We start from the raw sequence: 15,419 nt of genomic DNA, 5'->3' as shown, positions 1-15,419 counted from the left end.
GAAACCTAGAAGAGAACGAAGAGAAATTAGCCGGTCGCCCGCTGCCCGTGTATACCCGCGGTCCATATTTTCCCGTGGCCCCTGCTCAGGGCAGGCATTCTAGAAAAGCCCGGTCGCCCCGGTTGGGATTCTTTGTACCATCCTCTTACCACTTAGCAATTCCCCTGGAACATCCTTCCCGTCAATAGATGTGACTTAGCGGCCACGTGGCGCCGTGTCGTGGGCATGGAGGTAGCGGCATCCATGAAGCAAGCCCCCCCGCCCCCCCAGGGCATCTAGTTGCTCCCAACTTCTTGGGTGGCGCAAACACGGCTGTGCATGGGTGGATGATTCACTGGCGATGGATTCTCGGGTGGGGAGGGTCTTGGCCGATGCCCACCCGCAGGGGTGACACCCCTGGTTTCTGCAGGCTCATCATTCTGGGCGAGCACGAGACCCCACGGGGCCGGGAGGCTTCCCCCCTCCCCCCTCTCCCCCTAGGGATGACCAGGACCCCTATGGGGGGAAGGAGGCAGGGTGGAAACGATTATTCCAGGGCCCCCGTCAGATTCCCCGCCCCGGGGACACTTCGGTGCCACTGTCGCGATGGAAACCTCCCTGCTGTCTGGTTGGCCTGTGACCAATCGTGGGTTGCCAGGCACTGGGCAGGCCTGTTGCGCTGTCGGTGCCGAGTTCGTGGAAGGAGAAGCGGCTTTTTGAGTTTCCACCCGGTTGGAACTGTTGACTGCTCCCCTGGGCCCTCAGAGAGTAAGTAGCGCGGGAGGACGGAGGGGGGGCGCGGGGAGCAGCCGCACTCAGATGAACGCGACCTTGAAACGTGACCCGTTGCGATGGAGCAATCGTTTCTCGAGGAGCCACTTTTTCTCCGTGGCCTGGTTTTGCTTCGCATCTAAGGGAACCTCTCGGTTTGGCCTGGTTGGCCTGGCTGTAGATTTGTAGAGAGGTGGGTCCCATTCTCCCTCCCCGGCTCCCCCGAGGGGAGCGCCTTCGGTTACCCTGGCGCCGTGGTCCCCACGGAGGAACCGACTTCACGCTTCATTTAGAGTTCACTATTTTTTTTCCTCCCAAGTGTCATTTTTTTCCACAAGTGTCATTTTTTCCCCCCAAGTGTCATTTTGTTCTGTCCCGGGAGCCCAGGTGACATCTGGTCTCATGTCTCCTTAGCCTCGAGACCCTGGTTTTTAGGATGGGAGGGAAGGCAACGAGCCAGAGGTCATTGAGCGGTGGCCCTGCAGGGATGCTGGTGTCTGCACCCCAGCGACAGTCTCGGGCTGCACCGCAGGCCCATGCTCCATGTCCCCAGAGCCAGGCCCAGCGTGACAATGTCCCTGGGACCTCAGACTCCAGAATGGGGACCTGCATGTCTGGGACGTGGCAGGGGAGCCACAGACAGCATGGAAAGGACAGCGGTACCCAGGGGGACTTTCAAGCCCTCGCTCAGCAGTGTGGGTCAGGCAGCGAGCGGTTGGTGGCCTGGCTCCCCCAGAAGAGTGATGCAGACTCTCCCCCTCGGGGCACTTCCGGCTTTCTCTTCCCCTCCTTGGCTGGCACAGCTGCCCTGGGTGATGTGCTCCCGCACAAGGACCTCCCCGCCTTCTTTCTGTCTGTGGAGCATTCTGTGGAGACCGTGGGGGGACCCAGACTGTCCCCAGGATTGCAGCCCCTCCACTTCCCTTCCACATGGGACCCCACGCATCTCCTTCCCCACTCTCGAGGGACGTTTGCAGAGGGTGGTCACCTGCTGGCCTCTTCTGCATTCCCTGGAGTCTGGAGGGCCCGGAACTGCACTTCCAGAGGTCCCGGGGGGTGTGGGGCTTTAGATGAATCTAGACAGAGCTGCACCTGGGCTTGCCTGACACCCAAGGTAGCTGGAGTGCTCGTCTCCAGGGTGGGTGACAGGATGGCTGCAGATGACACAGGCCCTTCCTCGGACGCCTGCACTGGGGCCTCACCTTCCTTGGGTCCCTCCCTGCTGTCCCCCAGCTGCCTCCAGATCTCAGCTGCCGGGCTCCCTTTGTCCCCGGCTGCCCTGAGCCCAGCTGCACCTCTGGGTGTGCAACTGCTCAGGCTGCCGCAGGTCCTGCCGCAGGAGCACCCCCAGCAGAGTGCCCCCTCCTTGAGGGTGGCATCCTGGCTTCCCCAGGGTCAAGTTCTCCCTGCTTTCCAGCTTTCCATCACCCTAAACGTCAGCACCAAGACTCCTGGCTAGGTCCCCTTGAGGGCACGGATTCTTCTGGTAGCTTTGCTGCATCTCAGTCTCCAAAAGCCCTTTTCTTCAAAAGCCCCCCATGTCCCTCCCACTCCTGGGGCTAGTTCTGTAGGTCTATGTGCATACTGGCTCTGCCCCCTGGAATCTAAGTGTCCTGAAGGCAGGGACTTTGCCTCTGGCCTGCTGCTGAATCCTGGGCGTCTGGCACATGCCTGATGCATAGTAGCTGCTCCGTAAATATTGAATGAGTGAGTGAATGAATGAGTGGGACATGGAGCAGCAAGGGGGTCTCTGGGGGGTGGAGCCCCTGCACCTGGCCTAGAAAGAAGGGGACACCCAGCCCCCAGCTCACACTGTCTCCTCCCAGGAAAGATGGTCAGACTATATTAAATCAGAGCAAATGGCTCTGGATGGTTGCTCTGTAGGACGTGGTGAGGCGATGCCCAGCCCGGACACGGCCCTTGGGCAGGTCATGCTGCGTGTCTCCAGGAACCACAGATGGCATCCAGTGTCGGGAGTACCCGAAGCAGTGCTTGTGGCCGGCATCTCTGACCGTCGATCCCTTTCCCCCCAGCCCTGAATCGGTCCAGGGAGTTTGCCTCGAGACCTGGGGTCTGCCCGGAGGTGGGGTCAGAAGCACCTGTGTCACCATGCATGCTGGACACCGACTGCTCCGGGCTTCGGAAGTGCTGCCCCTCATCCCGGGGCCACCACTGCGTGGCTCCTGCTCCCCGAGGTAGGGTCGAAGCCCCGGTCTGAGTGAAGGTTGGGGCGGAGTGGGTTTCCAGAAGCAGCAGCAGCTCCATCTCACAGAGAGCCTGCAGCTGTGTGCATGGGCGCCTTCCACTCCTGGGCAATGTCTTTGTCTGAATCTGGCCCCTGAAATCTCAGGGGGGCGGAGAGCTCCCAAGTGCCCCGAGGAAGGAAGAGAGTCTTGGAAGAGCAGGGACTCCAACCTCCCAAGTGTGTCCGGGGAAGTCCAGGGGCTCCGGCTGGTGCTGGTTGGAAGCTGAGCTGCGTCACAGCGGGGAGATGTGAAGTTGGTGACCGGTGGCCCTGCAGGACCACAGGGACCAAGGTCATTCTCAGGGCACGGGTTTGGCAGGTCTGTGGCCTGGCCCTCACGACATACCTGATAGGTCTGAAAAGTTCTGCTCTTTTTTTTTTTTAGAGATTTTATTTATTTATTCACAAGAGACAGAGAGAGAGGCAGAGACCCAGGCAGAGGGAGAGGCAGGCTCCACGCAGGGAGCCGATGTGGGACTCCGTCCTGGGACCCCGGGGTCACACCCTGGGCCAAAGGCAGACGCTCAACCACTGAGCCATCCAGGTGCCCCTGAAAAGTTCTGCTCTTGACCATGGGCTGCCCCCAGGAGAACGGGTCGGTCAAGGTTCAGAACTAGGGAAATATATGATAAATAATGTACATATATCATACGGGATCTATGTCACAATGTTACAGCATCCGTATAGTATATATCGTATTAATACAGGGTGAAGTAACAGGATTCACGGTGCAAAATATCACATTACGTATAAGGTGAATCAATTATACTCCTACACTATATACATTGTCGTCTAAGTTATTTATAACGTATCCAGTATTATCTAGGGACATTATACACGGTAATATGCTATACAGTGTATGTAGGGTTATATACTTCGGGGTGTAAGAGAAGTGAGGGGTGTCCCACGCTGTCCCTGGTGGCAGATTTATGTGGGCCTCCGTGGGCCCCAGCCTGTCCCGGGCCTGTAGCTCATCAGGATGTGCCCTCGTGCAGCTCCAGAGAGGAACCCGGTGACCTTCTGGTACAATGTGACTGTCCTGGTGAAAATGGACTTCAAGGTGCTCAAGGAAGTGGACCCCCGACTCCTGGATCACATGCGGCTTCTGCACTCCATGGTAGGTGAGGCAGGGGGTGGGGGATGCGGGGAGCCTGGTCCGGCCTCCTTTCCAGGGCAGGTCCCCCGGAGCTGGTACAGGTGCAGACCCTGGGTGGGGATCCAGAGTGGGGGAAGTTCCACAAGTGACCCCAAAATTCCTGACTCTGCACCAAATGTGAATTCTTTTTTTTTTTTTTTTAATGATTTTTATTTATTCATGAGAGACACACAGAGAGGCAGAGACACAGGCAGAGGGAGAAGCAGGCTCCATGCAGGGAGCCCGATGTGGAACTCGATCCCAGGACCCCAGGGTCACAGCCTGAGCCAAAGACACTCAGCCACCAAGCTATTGGTGTCCCCCAAATGTGAATTCTTAATTAAAAAAAAAGAGACAGCTCTAAAGAGGTGTGATTTATGTGCAATAAAATGCACACCCGGCAGTATGCAGCTTGTTCTGAGGCAGAAGCGATGTCAGCTACCCCCTCACCGCTTAGAGCACGGAACCCTCGATCTTTTAGCTTAAATCAAAGCGTGCCCCAGTGTAGACGCCTCAGCTCCAGAGCTGTGCCCTCACTAACCTCACTCAGGGTCGCTGAGGTCCTCGCTCCCGCTCGGTGGAATTCTGCAGGCATCCTGGTAAGCGCTGGGCGGGGACGGGTCGGTGAGGGTCCTCGGCCTCCGCACGATTCACGTGTCATCACAGGGTTCCCCCAGGGTCCTGCCTTCCACGCACACGAAGCCAGGAACACGCCCCACTGTGATAACCAAAAATGTGTCTAGATGTGGCCACATGTCCCCTGAGGGGCGACCCGGGTCCTGGTGAAGAGGCCCCCGTGGGGGGCACAGCTCGTCCTTGCTGCCACCTGCGGAGCCTCCTCACCGGGAACCCTCGCCCGCAGCTGCTGGCGCCACCGACCTGGGAGCCTTGGGGTGGCCCGGGCATGGCTCCTGGTCACCGCAGGGCGGCTTTCCCAGGGTGACAGTCCCAGGTCAGGGTCACTTCCTGGGCGAGCGACCCGTGCAGCCACCCCATGGATACAAGGGCCTCACCCTCGGCTTAATGCTCAGCTGCTGCCTCTTGAAACGTGCAATAATTTTTGAACAAGGGGCCCCACGTCTCCCTTCCGCATCGAGCCAGGCCCATGACGTGGCCGGTCCCACCTGACCTTTAGGGCCCATCGACAAGCCCCATCTGTAGCTGGGGCTCACGGTGTCGGTCACCGAATGGGGTCCCTTGCTGGCGTTTGGACCAGCCGGCAGGGGCAGCCCCAGGACGGAGGGCACTCCCACTCACCTTGCTCTGGGCTGCCCACCTAGACAGCTATTCCAAGGTGTCACCTCCACCAGGAAGCCTCCTTAACTGTCCCAACTGCGAGTGATTTTTGTCTCTTTGTGGCTTCTTGAGGGGCTGGGGTGGCCCAGTTGGCCAGGGGAAGCCAGGCTGCCTGGCAAATCCCGACACTGCCACTCATCCCCGTGTGACCTTGGGCGAGTTACCTCTCTGTGCCTCAGTTACCTCCGGTAAATAGGAGTAAAATTGTCGTCCCACCTGGGACAGGGCTTTGAGGGCTCGGCAGTTCACGTCGCGAGCTTACGGCCGTGCTGACAATGCAGGTTCCCAGAGGCGGTCGTTGGTGTTTTAAATATTACTGTCCCGGGTCACCCCTTTCCCCGTCGGGTGCTCCAGGCAGACTGTTACCACCCACAGGGGTCCTGTCTCCCAGGGGTGACTCAGGGATCCCCACGCGGTGCCCTGTTCTGGCTCCCGCCTGACGAGCCCTGTGTCCCCCGTGAGGGCATGTCGGGACTGCTGGGGCGCCCCCCCAAACTGCCCTTCTGCGCCCCCAGGGCTTTGCTGGCAGGGCCTGCTCCCGTGCCACCCATCTTCCCGGCGATCGTGTGACCAACGTGGTCCCAGGGTTTAGAGACTGGAGGACCAGGAAAGCAAACGTGCAGGAAATGAGAAAAGGGATCTTTAAGCCTCAAAAGCACCACGGGAAGCAAACCCGGGCGTGCCCAATAGGAGACGGTGCCTGACCCCATCTACGTCTACCTCCGGGTGAGGTGGACCCGGGGTCCTGGGGCGGCCCTGACGCAGCCCCGCAGACAGGAGGCTCGCACCGCCCCTTCTGGAGGCCGCGAGTCTGGACGCGACGTGCGGGCAGGGCCACCCCAGCCGACGGCCGCAAGGGAAGGGTCCATCCTAGGCCCCTGTCCTGGGCCTGTCGTGTCTGTGTGTCCAGAGTTCTTTGTGGAAGGACAATGGTCGTCCCAGTCCTGGGCCTACCCCAATGACCGCATCATAACTAACGACCTATGTCCAAACAAGGTCACATTCCGGCGTTCTGGGGATTAGGACTTGGACACAGTTTTTTGTTTTTTTTTTTTTGAGGGACCCCCGTTTAACACCCGACACCTGTCGGCAAAAGTATTTAGGATCTGGTTGGCAGCGCTTTTACCGGGATGACGACAGATAGAGACCATTGCAGAAGGTCTTTTCTGCGGAGCGGGGCGGCGTGTGTGTGCACGCGTGTGCGCAGTCCTTACTCCTCTGGACCGCAGTCTCCCCGTCCGTGTGACGGGTGCCCGTCCACCGAGGGACGCTCTGACTCTGGCTTCGCAGGTCACCAGCGCCTTGCAGCCGCTGCGCCCCGCCGTCCACCCCGTGCAGTCAGCCAGCGGGGACGCCGCCACCACCGTGTCATGGCTGCTGCTGGGCCTGCCGCGGCTGGTGCCCGTGGCCACCGTCTCCGTCATGCTGGATGAGGTCGTGAAGCGCGTCTATGAAGTGATCAACATCCAAGTGCAAGGTACTGCTCCTTCCCTCCATCCTCCCTTGGGTGGGGGGCATGGGGGGGGCTGCAGGACGGACGGTCCAGCGGGTGAGGGGAGGCCTGACCTGTCTTTAGCTCATTCTGGCCCAAACCAAGTTTAAACTCTGAGCTGCAAGGTGAAGGATTTTTTTTTAAAAGAGATTTATTTATTTATCTTAAAGCAAGCAGGTGCATGAATAGGGGGAAGGGCAGAGGAGAGATTCTTTAGGCCGACTCCCCGCAGAGCGTGCAGCCTGACCTGGGGCTCGATCTCACGACCCCAAGATCATGACCTGAGCTGAAACCAAGAGTCGGATGCTTACATGACCCCAGGTGCCCCCAGAAGGGTTTTGCACCCACATCGCCCTTCCCTCCGCTGGCCCCCTGGTGTCTCCTCCACACCCTTCCACCCCGGATTCCCCTTCCACCCAAGTGCTGGTGAGCAGGTCCCAGAACAACTGAACCGCAGCCTGTTTCTTCAGTTCTTGGCTCCCTAACCTTCCCTCTTGCCATTTTGCACCTTTGCCAAGGACACCCTTGGCCCTAGGAGGCCCAGTTAGTAGCACAGCCACAAAATTGTGCTAAACACACAGAAGTAGTCTTGTTTCTAGAAGAAATCACCTGGTCTTCTTCTTTGGGGTGGGAGTGGGGGGGTCTTTGCCGGGGGTCAGCAAACGTTTTCTGAATGGGCCACACAGTAAATATTTTTGGCTGCAGGCTGCACGGCCTCTGTCTCAACAGCTCGGCTGTGCCCTTGTGGCCTGAGAGCAGCCGTGGATGGCGTGGGAGCGAAGGCTGGGCTCCATCCGTGGAACGTTCTTGCCCATGGCGGGAGGCACCTGCTGCCTCCTGGGCTGAGGGACAGCTGGTCTCTCTTGCTGCTGGAGAGTCTGTGACCCCAAAGGTCATGCATAAAAAAGGATGTGCCAGGGTCTGGAGACCAGCGAAAGCTCCGGGGATTGCATGCCACTGCCTTCAGATCCGCAGCTGTTCCTGAAGACCAGACTGAGCCGTGCCAACAACCGAAGGGGCTGTCCTGTCTGTTCTGATGAGGCTCCCCCCACCCCCACCCCGGTCAGAGACCATGAGAATGCACCAGTAGTGAGCAAGTCCAGTTTATGACTCAAGGCCATGAGAGAGAGAGAGAGAGAGAGAGAGAGAGAGAGAATGGACCAGCAGGGGAGCCCGGGCCATCTGGTGGGGGTGTTGGAGAGTCTTACTGCAGGACTGTGTGGGGAGTCTAAGGAAGGGGGCCTCTATTCCAGGTTAGACACCCCAGTGAGCATGTGCAATGCTGAGACTGGGTGTCTCGGTAATCTCGCCTAGAAGGAGGGGGAGGCTAGCACGAGGAGAAGCCATAGCTGGTGAAGAGCTAAGTCTCTCATTTCAGCCAGGACGGGGGGTGCTGCTTTGCAGGTGACTCGGTGTCTGTGTTTCCTGCCTGGCCTGGGTAGGTTTGTGACGTGGCCTTGCTTTGTCCCCCTTCATCCCGGTTGCAGAGCAGCCTTGTCTGGGCTGGGGTTCTGCTAGACCGTCCGGCTGGCGGGAGAGTGACAGGTCTCTTCTGAACGCCAAGGGGCGGCTCCATTCTCTTTCTGGTCCAGAAGACTGCCCGTCCACAGGCTCTATTCCTGGGCAGGAGTTTCGGACCTCCTCATTCCATGACCCTTCAGACTCGGCACAGCCCCTAAGCAGTTCTTGCTGGTGGCAGCAGCCAACCCCTGCCACTGCCGCCGGGTGCCCATGGCGCTGCAAGATGAGTGTGCCACGTGTCTGGGACGTGGGCCATCTGCGTGGATGAAGGCACCCGGCCGGCCCAGGGGCTCTCTGAGACAGAAGTTACCCTGGGATCACTGCCCAAGCCACTTCTTCAGCCCTTGGGACATCAGCCTGGAGGTTAATGGGAATGACCAGGTGCTTAGGGCTGTGACGAGTGTCTCACCCACTCCTCTTGTCAATAGATGTTGGCGAATGCTTCCTGGATGATCTCAGTGCCTGCTCCGGAGGGGAGCAGTGTTTGCACATGGAGGGCTCATCCCAGTGCACCTGCCACCCCGAGCTGCTGGCCTCGACTCCCCAGAAGCTGAACCGCACATGTGGAGGTGAGTGATCGTGGCCCCCCTGGTGGGGGAGGCATGGCTGAGGGAACCTTCTCAGCCTAAATGGTCCACAGGCCATCGTGTCTTGCAAAGAGGGTGTGACTGGCTCGTGTTCAGAGGAGAGTCACTTCCTTCTTTCCAGCATCCTGGATCCCCTAGTGGGCTGTTCTTGGGTTCGTCCTTGGGAACGTCCTAGTGAATGTTTATGTGCCGTCCATGGTGCTGGATGCTGGTAATAGAAATATGTGCAAATAGGCAACCTTTGCTCTTGGGAAACTCAGTAGAGAACACAACAGACGCTTGCCAGGCATGACGTGCAAGGAAGATGCCTGTATAGCTCACTGCTTATGTCTGGACCCTTCCGAGAGTGAAGGGGATGTGATCAATACTTACACCGAGACCACAGTAGTGACCTGGTCTGTCCCTGTGATCCCACAGTCAACCTAGACGACACCGACGAGCAAGTGCCTGGCTCTGGCCCAGGTGGGTCAGGGGAGGTGACAGGTGTATACCAGGTGTGGGGTGTGTGTGTGTGTGTGTGTGTGTGTGATGGGCTTCTACTGAGCAGTGGCTGCGTTGTGAAAGTGCTGCAGCGTGGATCCGTGGGGGGCTGGAGTCTGGGGGCCGGAGGGCGGTGTGGAGGGGTGGAATCAAGGCATCCGTTGGAGATGAGAGCCCTGGGGACTTACTGATCAATTGGATGCAGGAGAGGAAGAGGGGGAAGGGGCAGCTCGCCCCCGTCCTGGTTGAACCGCGAATACGTGGTGATTCGTGGGTAAGTCGGGGCTGGCGAGGGTTGTTAGCCTCGTCTTGGATGATAATAGTTTAAACTGAGGTGGAGGTGGAATCGAGGGTCCGTGCCAGGTGCAGACCAAGTTGGACATTTGGTTCTGGAGCCCCGAGAGGGCTGCGCTACACGCCTAACTCGGGGGGTGTCTGCATCCCGGGGTGGCACTTGGACTATGGGCATGACTGGGAGAAGGGAGGGGGCCTTGGCTGGGACTCCCTGCAGGTTGGGGTGCTGACAAATTGCCGGGCGAGGCAGGAAGCATGGCAGGAAAGAGCATCCAGCGGTCAAGGAGGAACCATCCTTCTCAGACGTGAAACCCAAGGAGGCTCAGGAGAATGAGGCTGAGCCCCAGGAGGCCTGGACCCCCGGGAGGGCCTTTTGCAAAGACGGGAGTTGCCAAAGCACATTCGTGTGCTGGCGGTCCTCCGAGAGGTGCCCTTGGAAAGTCCTCTCCGCCTCCCCCATGTCCCCCCCGCCCCAGCTGGGGATGATGGTCGCCTGCAGTTATTGGGGTGTACGGCTCAGCCTGCAGGGCTGCCTGTCTGTAGGCAGCCAGGCCGCGGGTGCACCTGGGATGCTGAATGGAAGATGAGCAGTTGACGGAGGGAGCAGTGAGGGTCAGGTTAGCCTTCATTCATTCATTCATTCATTCATTCATTCATTCATTCGTGCATCCATTCCCATATACAACACACTTTAATGAGTATCTGCTATGTTCCTCCCTGTCCAGGAGCCCTTGCTCCCTTGGTTCCCATTTCAGTGAGGAAGAGGACGCACATGTGGGCGAACACCAAATGTGGGGCAGCGGTTCAGGTGCAAGACAAAGGAGAGTGATGGGCTGGGGGTGGGGGCTGGGGGTGTGGCCTCAGAGGTGGTGACTAGGGGAGGCCCCGGGACATGGTGACCTTTGGGTGGAGACCAGAGTACAGTCTGGTCTGAATAACACGCCCCGCAGCGGCCCACCTGCTAACCCAGGGCCTGTGGTTGTCCCTCACGAGGCAGAAGGCACTTTGCGGATGGGATTAGCCAAGGGGCCTGAGCTGGGGGGACAGTGGTGGCTTATTTGAGGGGAGCGGAGGGGGCACAGGCTCTGGGCAGGGCTTTGAAGGTGAAGGGACCACCGGCCACGGAGACTGTGCAGGGCAGAGCCTGAATTCTCCCTAGAAGTCTCCAGAAGGAGCACAGGCCTGCCCACACCTGCGTCTTCAACCTCTCACGTCCAGAGCCCTAAGAGTGAATTTCTCTTGTTTTGGGGTCATTGGTTACAGAAGCTTCGGAAAACTCGCACACAGAGTGAGGTCAGGCCCCAGCAGAGGTGCGTGCGTGATGGAGTCCAGAAGCCAGGAGGCGGTGGGGACGGCGTGGCGAGGAGGGGGTTGGGGGTTGGGGACAGGGGGCAGGGCCAGGCACAACCCGCCCAGCGCAGAGGTGATAAGGCCACGGGGATTCTTAAATCTTTATTCCGGAAACTTGTAGACAGATCGAAGCCTAGAGAGGAGTGTGATGAAGGTCCGCTGACCCCCTGGGGACCCCTTTTGCTCCATCTCTGTCCCCATCTGCTGCCCGCCCCCTGCCCCATCCTTCTGAACCCCCTTCAATGTATCACCCCATCTGTCACACTCCAGGATGTGACTCTAGGAGATGAGAGAGAGAGATTTTAAAAAACCCGAGTATCAGATCATATCATCCCTTAAAACCCCAAACCACAGTTCCTTAAACTCATCAAACATCCAATCTTTTGAAATCTCTCATTTTCCCATCATCATCCTAAGTTTTTGACAGTTTGTTTGAGTTGAAATCTGGGGTTTCCCTACACCTCTCTGGTTCTCCTTGTAATGGCTGGAGGAGTTGGTGCCCCTTCGCCCAGTGGGGTTTCCCATAAGCTGGGATCTGCCTATGGGCATCTAGGGGCCCTAATACCTGCATCCAGGGGCCCTAATACCTGTCCCCATTCTCTGGATTTTCTAACCCATAGTTAGCTCTTCCTTTAATGGTGCTGGATCCTACGCATCTGATGAAGCCAATGGATCCCTTCACAAAATGTTCCCAAGTGCATCAAGTATATGGGATGACAGAGCAATTTGACCATATCAAGACACAGTTGTCAAAATCTCACGGCCCCAAATGATGACACAACTGTCCGAAGCCACACTGTCCCCTCCCATCCCTTCGGTCAACTGTCCATTGCTGACGTGGCTGCTCTGTCTGCCTGTCAGAAGCCTTCAGAAAAGGGCATGCAGGTGGCATCATGTCCCAGAGACTCCTGCTGGAACCGGGTCCAGTTGCCTACTCCGGCACCATCTTCATAGAAGGCCTTTCCCTGTCACCTTCCTTTCCCTGTGCGCCTCCCCTTAATGGCCCCAATTTCCCAGAGTACCTGCTTGCAAGTCCTCGTCTCAGGGCCCGTTTCTGGAGAGGCCAACCTGAGTTTGTACACTCTGCACATCTTCACGCATTGATTAAATCATGCAGTTCAGCAGTTGGAGTGATGAGCACAGATGATGCTCAGAGGGGTGCCACATCGTCCTGTGATAGGGGACTTCTGTGGTTTCCGCCGGTACCCGGGTCACGAATGAAGCAAAGGTTACATTATATTAGATGTGCATGAAAATAAAGATTCTTCTTCTCATCTATATGCGTGGACCCCTGACGTCTGCCTTTGGTCTCCATCCAGGTTAATAACCCCTAACGTAGAGGCACCTTCAGATTCAGATTCAGATTCAGATTCAGATTCAGATTCAGATGTGGCCTTTTTTTGGCAAGGCTCCTTCATACGCCATAGGTTGCGCATCCTATTTTTCCACAATACGGTGTTGTCTCTGCTCCTGCGGCCTTCGTGGCAGGAGATGAGCAAGCAGGGCTTTGCTGGGACTGCCCTCTGAGTAAGACAGGGCTCTGGAGGGCACACGGGGTGACCCGACGCACCTGTGCTCAGGTGCGCTCTGCTCCTGGGTGGGGAACGGACCAGAGGACCAAATCCCATCTCTCCTTCCTTGGTGATGGAATGTGGAGTTTTCTGTGAAGATGTGCCCAGCTGCAAAGGTTATGTTTCTCTCCCTCTTTGCAGGTAGGGTGGCCGTGGGACTCACCTTAGCCGGTGAGATATAGTGGACATTTCCACGGGAGGTGAGAAGACTGCGTGAGGGTCTGCTGAGATCAGGGTGGGCACGTTGCTACGATGGCCAAGGCCCCGATCACCATCCGAGCCCCATGGTGGCCTTGAGGTTAGACCCTAGGGATGGAGGAACAAAGACAGAGCAGAGAAGGAGCTGGGCCCCAGGTGCCATAGACGTTCTCCACGTGAGGGGTTCACCTGTGGGGTCCAGCCTGCTCCATGTGCAGCAGCCGATCCCACTCTGAGTTGGGGCAGGGCACAAAGCAGGGAGGCAACAGTTCAGGCAGGGTGCCCGGAGCAGCGGCTGGTGATGTGACAGTGGGTGTGGTGCGGACAGGCACCGGCAGGACAGCAGGGCATGAACAGGTTGGGCAGGAGAGGAGGCGTGGACGGCCTCGGCACCTGCTTTCCAATGGCCCGGCCGAGATCAGAGACAGCCCACTCCTTGTGGCCACAAAAACTTGGTCTCGTCATTCTGGAAACTGGTTTATTACTCTAACAACTTCTACGGACAGAGGAAGGTGAATGCCCGTCCTGGTGCCCCAGAAGACTGTTTTTATTTTTATTATTTTATTATTTTTATTTTTGCTAGGTATTTATTTATTTATTTATTTATTTATTTATTTATTTATTTATTTTTGCTAGGTTTTTAAATGTTATTTAAATCCTGCTACCGTTACAACTTCGCATCCTGCCTTCTTTACTCGCCATTATGTCACATAAAGTTTTCTGTGGGAGCGAATTGGGCTTCATGATAAGGATTTCCGATGGTTGAGTCATAGAGTGGTCCCCCTCAGAGGCAGGCTTGCGTTCCGTGGGGTCACTCACCTGCGGTCAACCGCGTCCTGGAAGCAGATGATCCTGCTTCTGATGTGCGGTCCGGATGTCGACAGCAGCCTCACAGTGTCACAGCGGCGCCTCACCTTGTCACATCGGTATTTTTGTTATCTCCTGTCATCATAAGAAGGGTGAGGACAGCACAATAAGATATTTTGAGAAAGAGAGAGAGAGAGAGAGAGAGAGACCACATTCACGTAACTTGCATTACAGTATATTGTTAGAATTATTCTTTTATTATCAGTTGCCATTGCTAATCTCTTACTGTGCCTGGTTTAGAAGTTAAATTTTATCTTAGGAATCTATGTGGGGAAACACATGATGTATGAGGGTGCGGTGCTCTCCATGGCTCGGGCATCTGCTGGGGGCCTTGCGATGTATCCCCCCACGGGTAAGGGCGACCTCTGTCATGACCGGCTACAGCAATGATACGATGCTCTTAGCTACTTTTCCCAAGGGATGGGGACAGTTAGCTTGCTCCCAACATTTTGCCATGAAAACTAGAACTTTCACTAACATTGTGAAGTGGTTATAGAGCTTATTGTTTTTTTTTTAATTTTTTAAAAAAATTTATTCATGATAGACATAGAGAGAGAGAGAGGCAGAGACACAGGAGGAGGGAGAAGCAGGCTTCATGCCGGGAGCCCGACGTGGGATGCGATCCAGGGACTCCAGGATCTCGCCCTGGGTCAAAGGCAGGTGCTAAACCGCTGAGCCACCCAGGGATCCCTATAGAGCTTATTGTTATCACTGAGTGTGAACTAGATGTTTATAAGGGGACAGAATGGCGAGGACCCTCCCTTTGTTCATAACAATAACTCAGCCAAGAGCCGCTCAGCACTTAACTCTCCTGGGCTTTGAATGAGCAGTTTACAGTCTTACCTTATTTAACCCTTAGAACACCCCCAGGACGGGGAGCCCCTGGGTGGCTCAGTGGTTGAGCGTCTGCCTTCGGCTCAGGTCCTGATCCCAGGGTCCCACCCACATCGGGCTCCCCACAGGGAGCTTGCCTCTCCCTCGGCCTGTGTCTCTGCCTGTGAATAATAAATAAAATCTCAAAATCTCAAAAAAAGAAAAAAAAAAACCAAACGCCCCCAGGAGGCATCTGCCCTTACTGTGCTCATTTTCAAAAGAGAAAGTCCAGGTAAAGGAAGGTCACTTGTCGGTACGAGGTCCCCAAGCTGATTCTATGAGACAGCCCGGTCCCTGTCCATCACCGGAGGCGACCTTTCCCAGCCTCCTCTGGCTGGAGGGCACCTCCGATTCTAGATTATCTGTTCCTGATCCAGAGCCGGCGCGGGGCCTCCTGCGGGGACTCCCTCGTGGCCATGCCCCTTCTTTCCCACATCCGTGTGCCGGGCTGGGGGTTGACCAGCGCTCTGGAGCAGTGGGGCTTTCTCTTTGCTGGTGCAGAGCGTGATGGGGGTGACGATATCAGGTTCTTATTCGCTGCCTCTTCCCGCTGATGGGGTGGAGGCTGTGAGCTGATGCTGGGACGTGCGGGCTGGTCCCCAGCGTCCCTCGAAGAATGGGAGGTGTCCAGGGTCCGTCCTCTCCCACTGGAATCTTCCATCTCACAGCAGATGAAGCTCCTTGGAGGGAGGAAGCTTGTCTCCTGGTCTCTGCCAATGAGTCTCTGTTCTTGGCAAACAGCAGGCACTCAAAACGGTAT

General features: G+C 56.9%; 1 protein-coding gene across 1 annotated transcript in view; it reads left to right on the top strand.

The window, feature by feature from the left end:
* The first annotated feature begins 485 nt into the window (after positions 1-485).
* The window catches only part of UMODL1 (uromodulin like 1), a 55,091-nt gene continuing 40,157 nt past the window's right edge, over positions 486-15,419 (top strand). Inside the window, exons 1-5 of the mRNA XM_072739840.1 lie at positions 486-747; positions 2,784-2,945; positions 3,991-4,112; positions 6,717-6,903; positions 8,868-9,008. Of these exons, the coding sequence (XP_072595941.1) occupies positions 498-747; positions 2,784-2,945; positions 3,991-4,112; positions 6,717-6,903; positions 8,868-9,008 (862 nt within the window). The 5' untranslated portion in view covers positions 486-497. The remainder of the gene's footprint in view (positions 748-2,783; positions 2,946-3,990; positions 4,113-6,716; positions 6,904-8,867; positions 9,009-15,419) is intronic.

Source organism: Vulpes vulpes, chromosome 15 (assembly GCF_048418805.1).
Source record: "Vulpes vulpes isolate BD-2025 chromosome 15, VulVul3, whole genome shotgun sequence".
In the NCBI taxonomy this organism is placed as follows: domain Eukaryota; kingdom Metazoa; phylum Chordata; class Mammalia; order Carnivora; family Canidae; genus Vulpes; species Vulpes vulpes.
The sequence above is the reverse complement of the archived record's forward strand: the minus strand, read 5'-3'. Positions and strand labels throughout refer to the sequence as shown.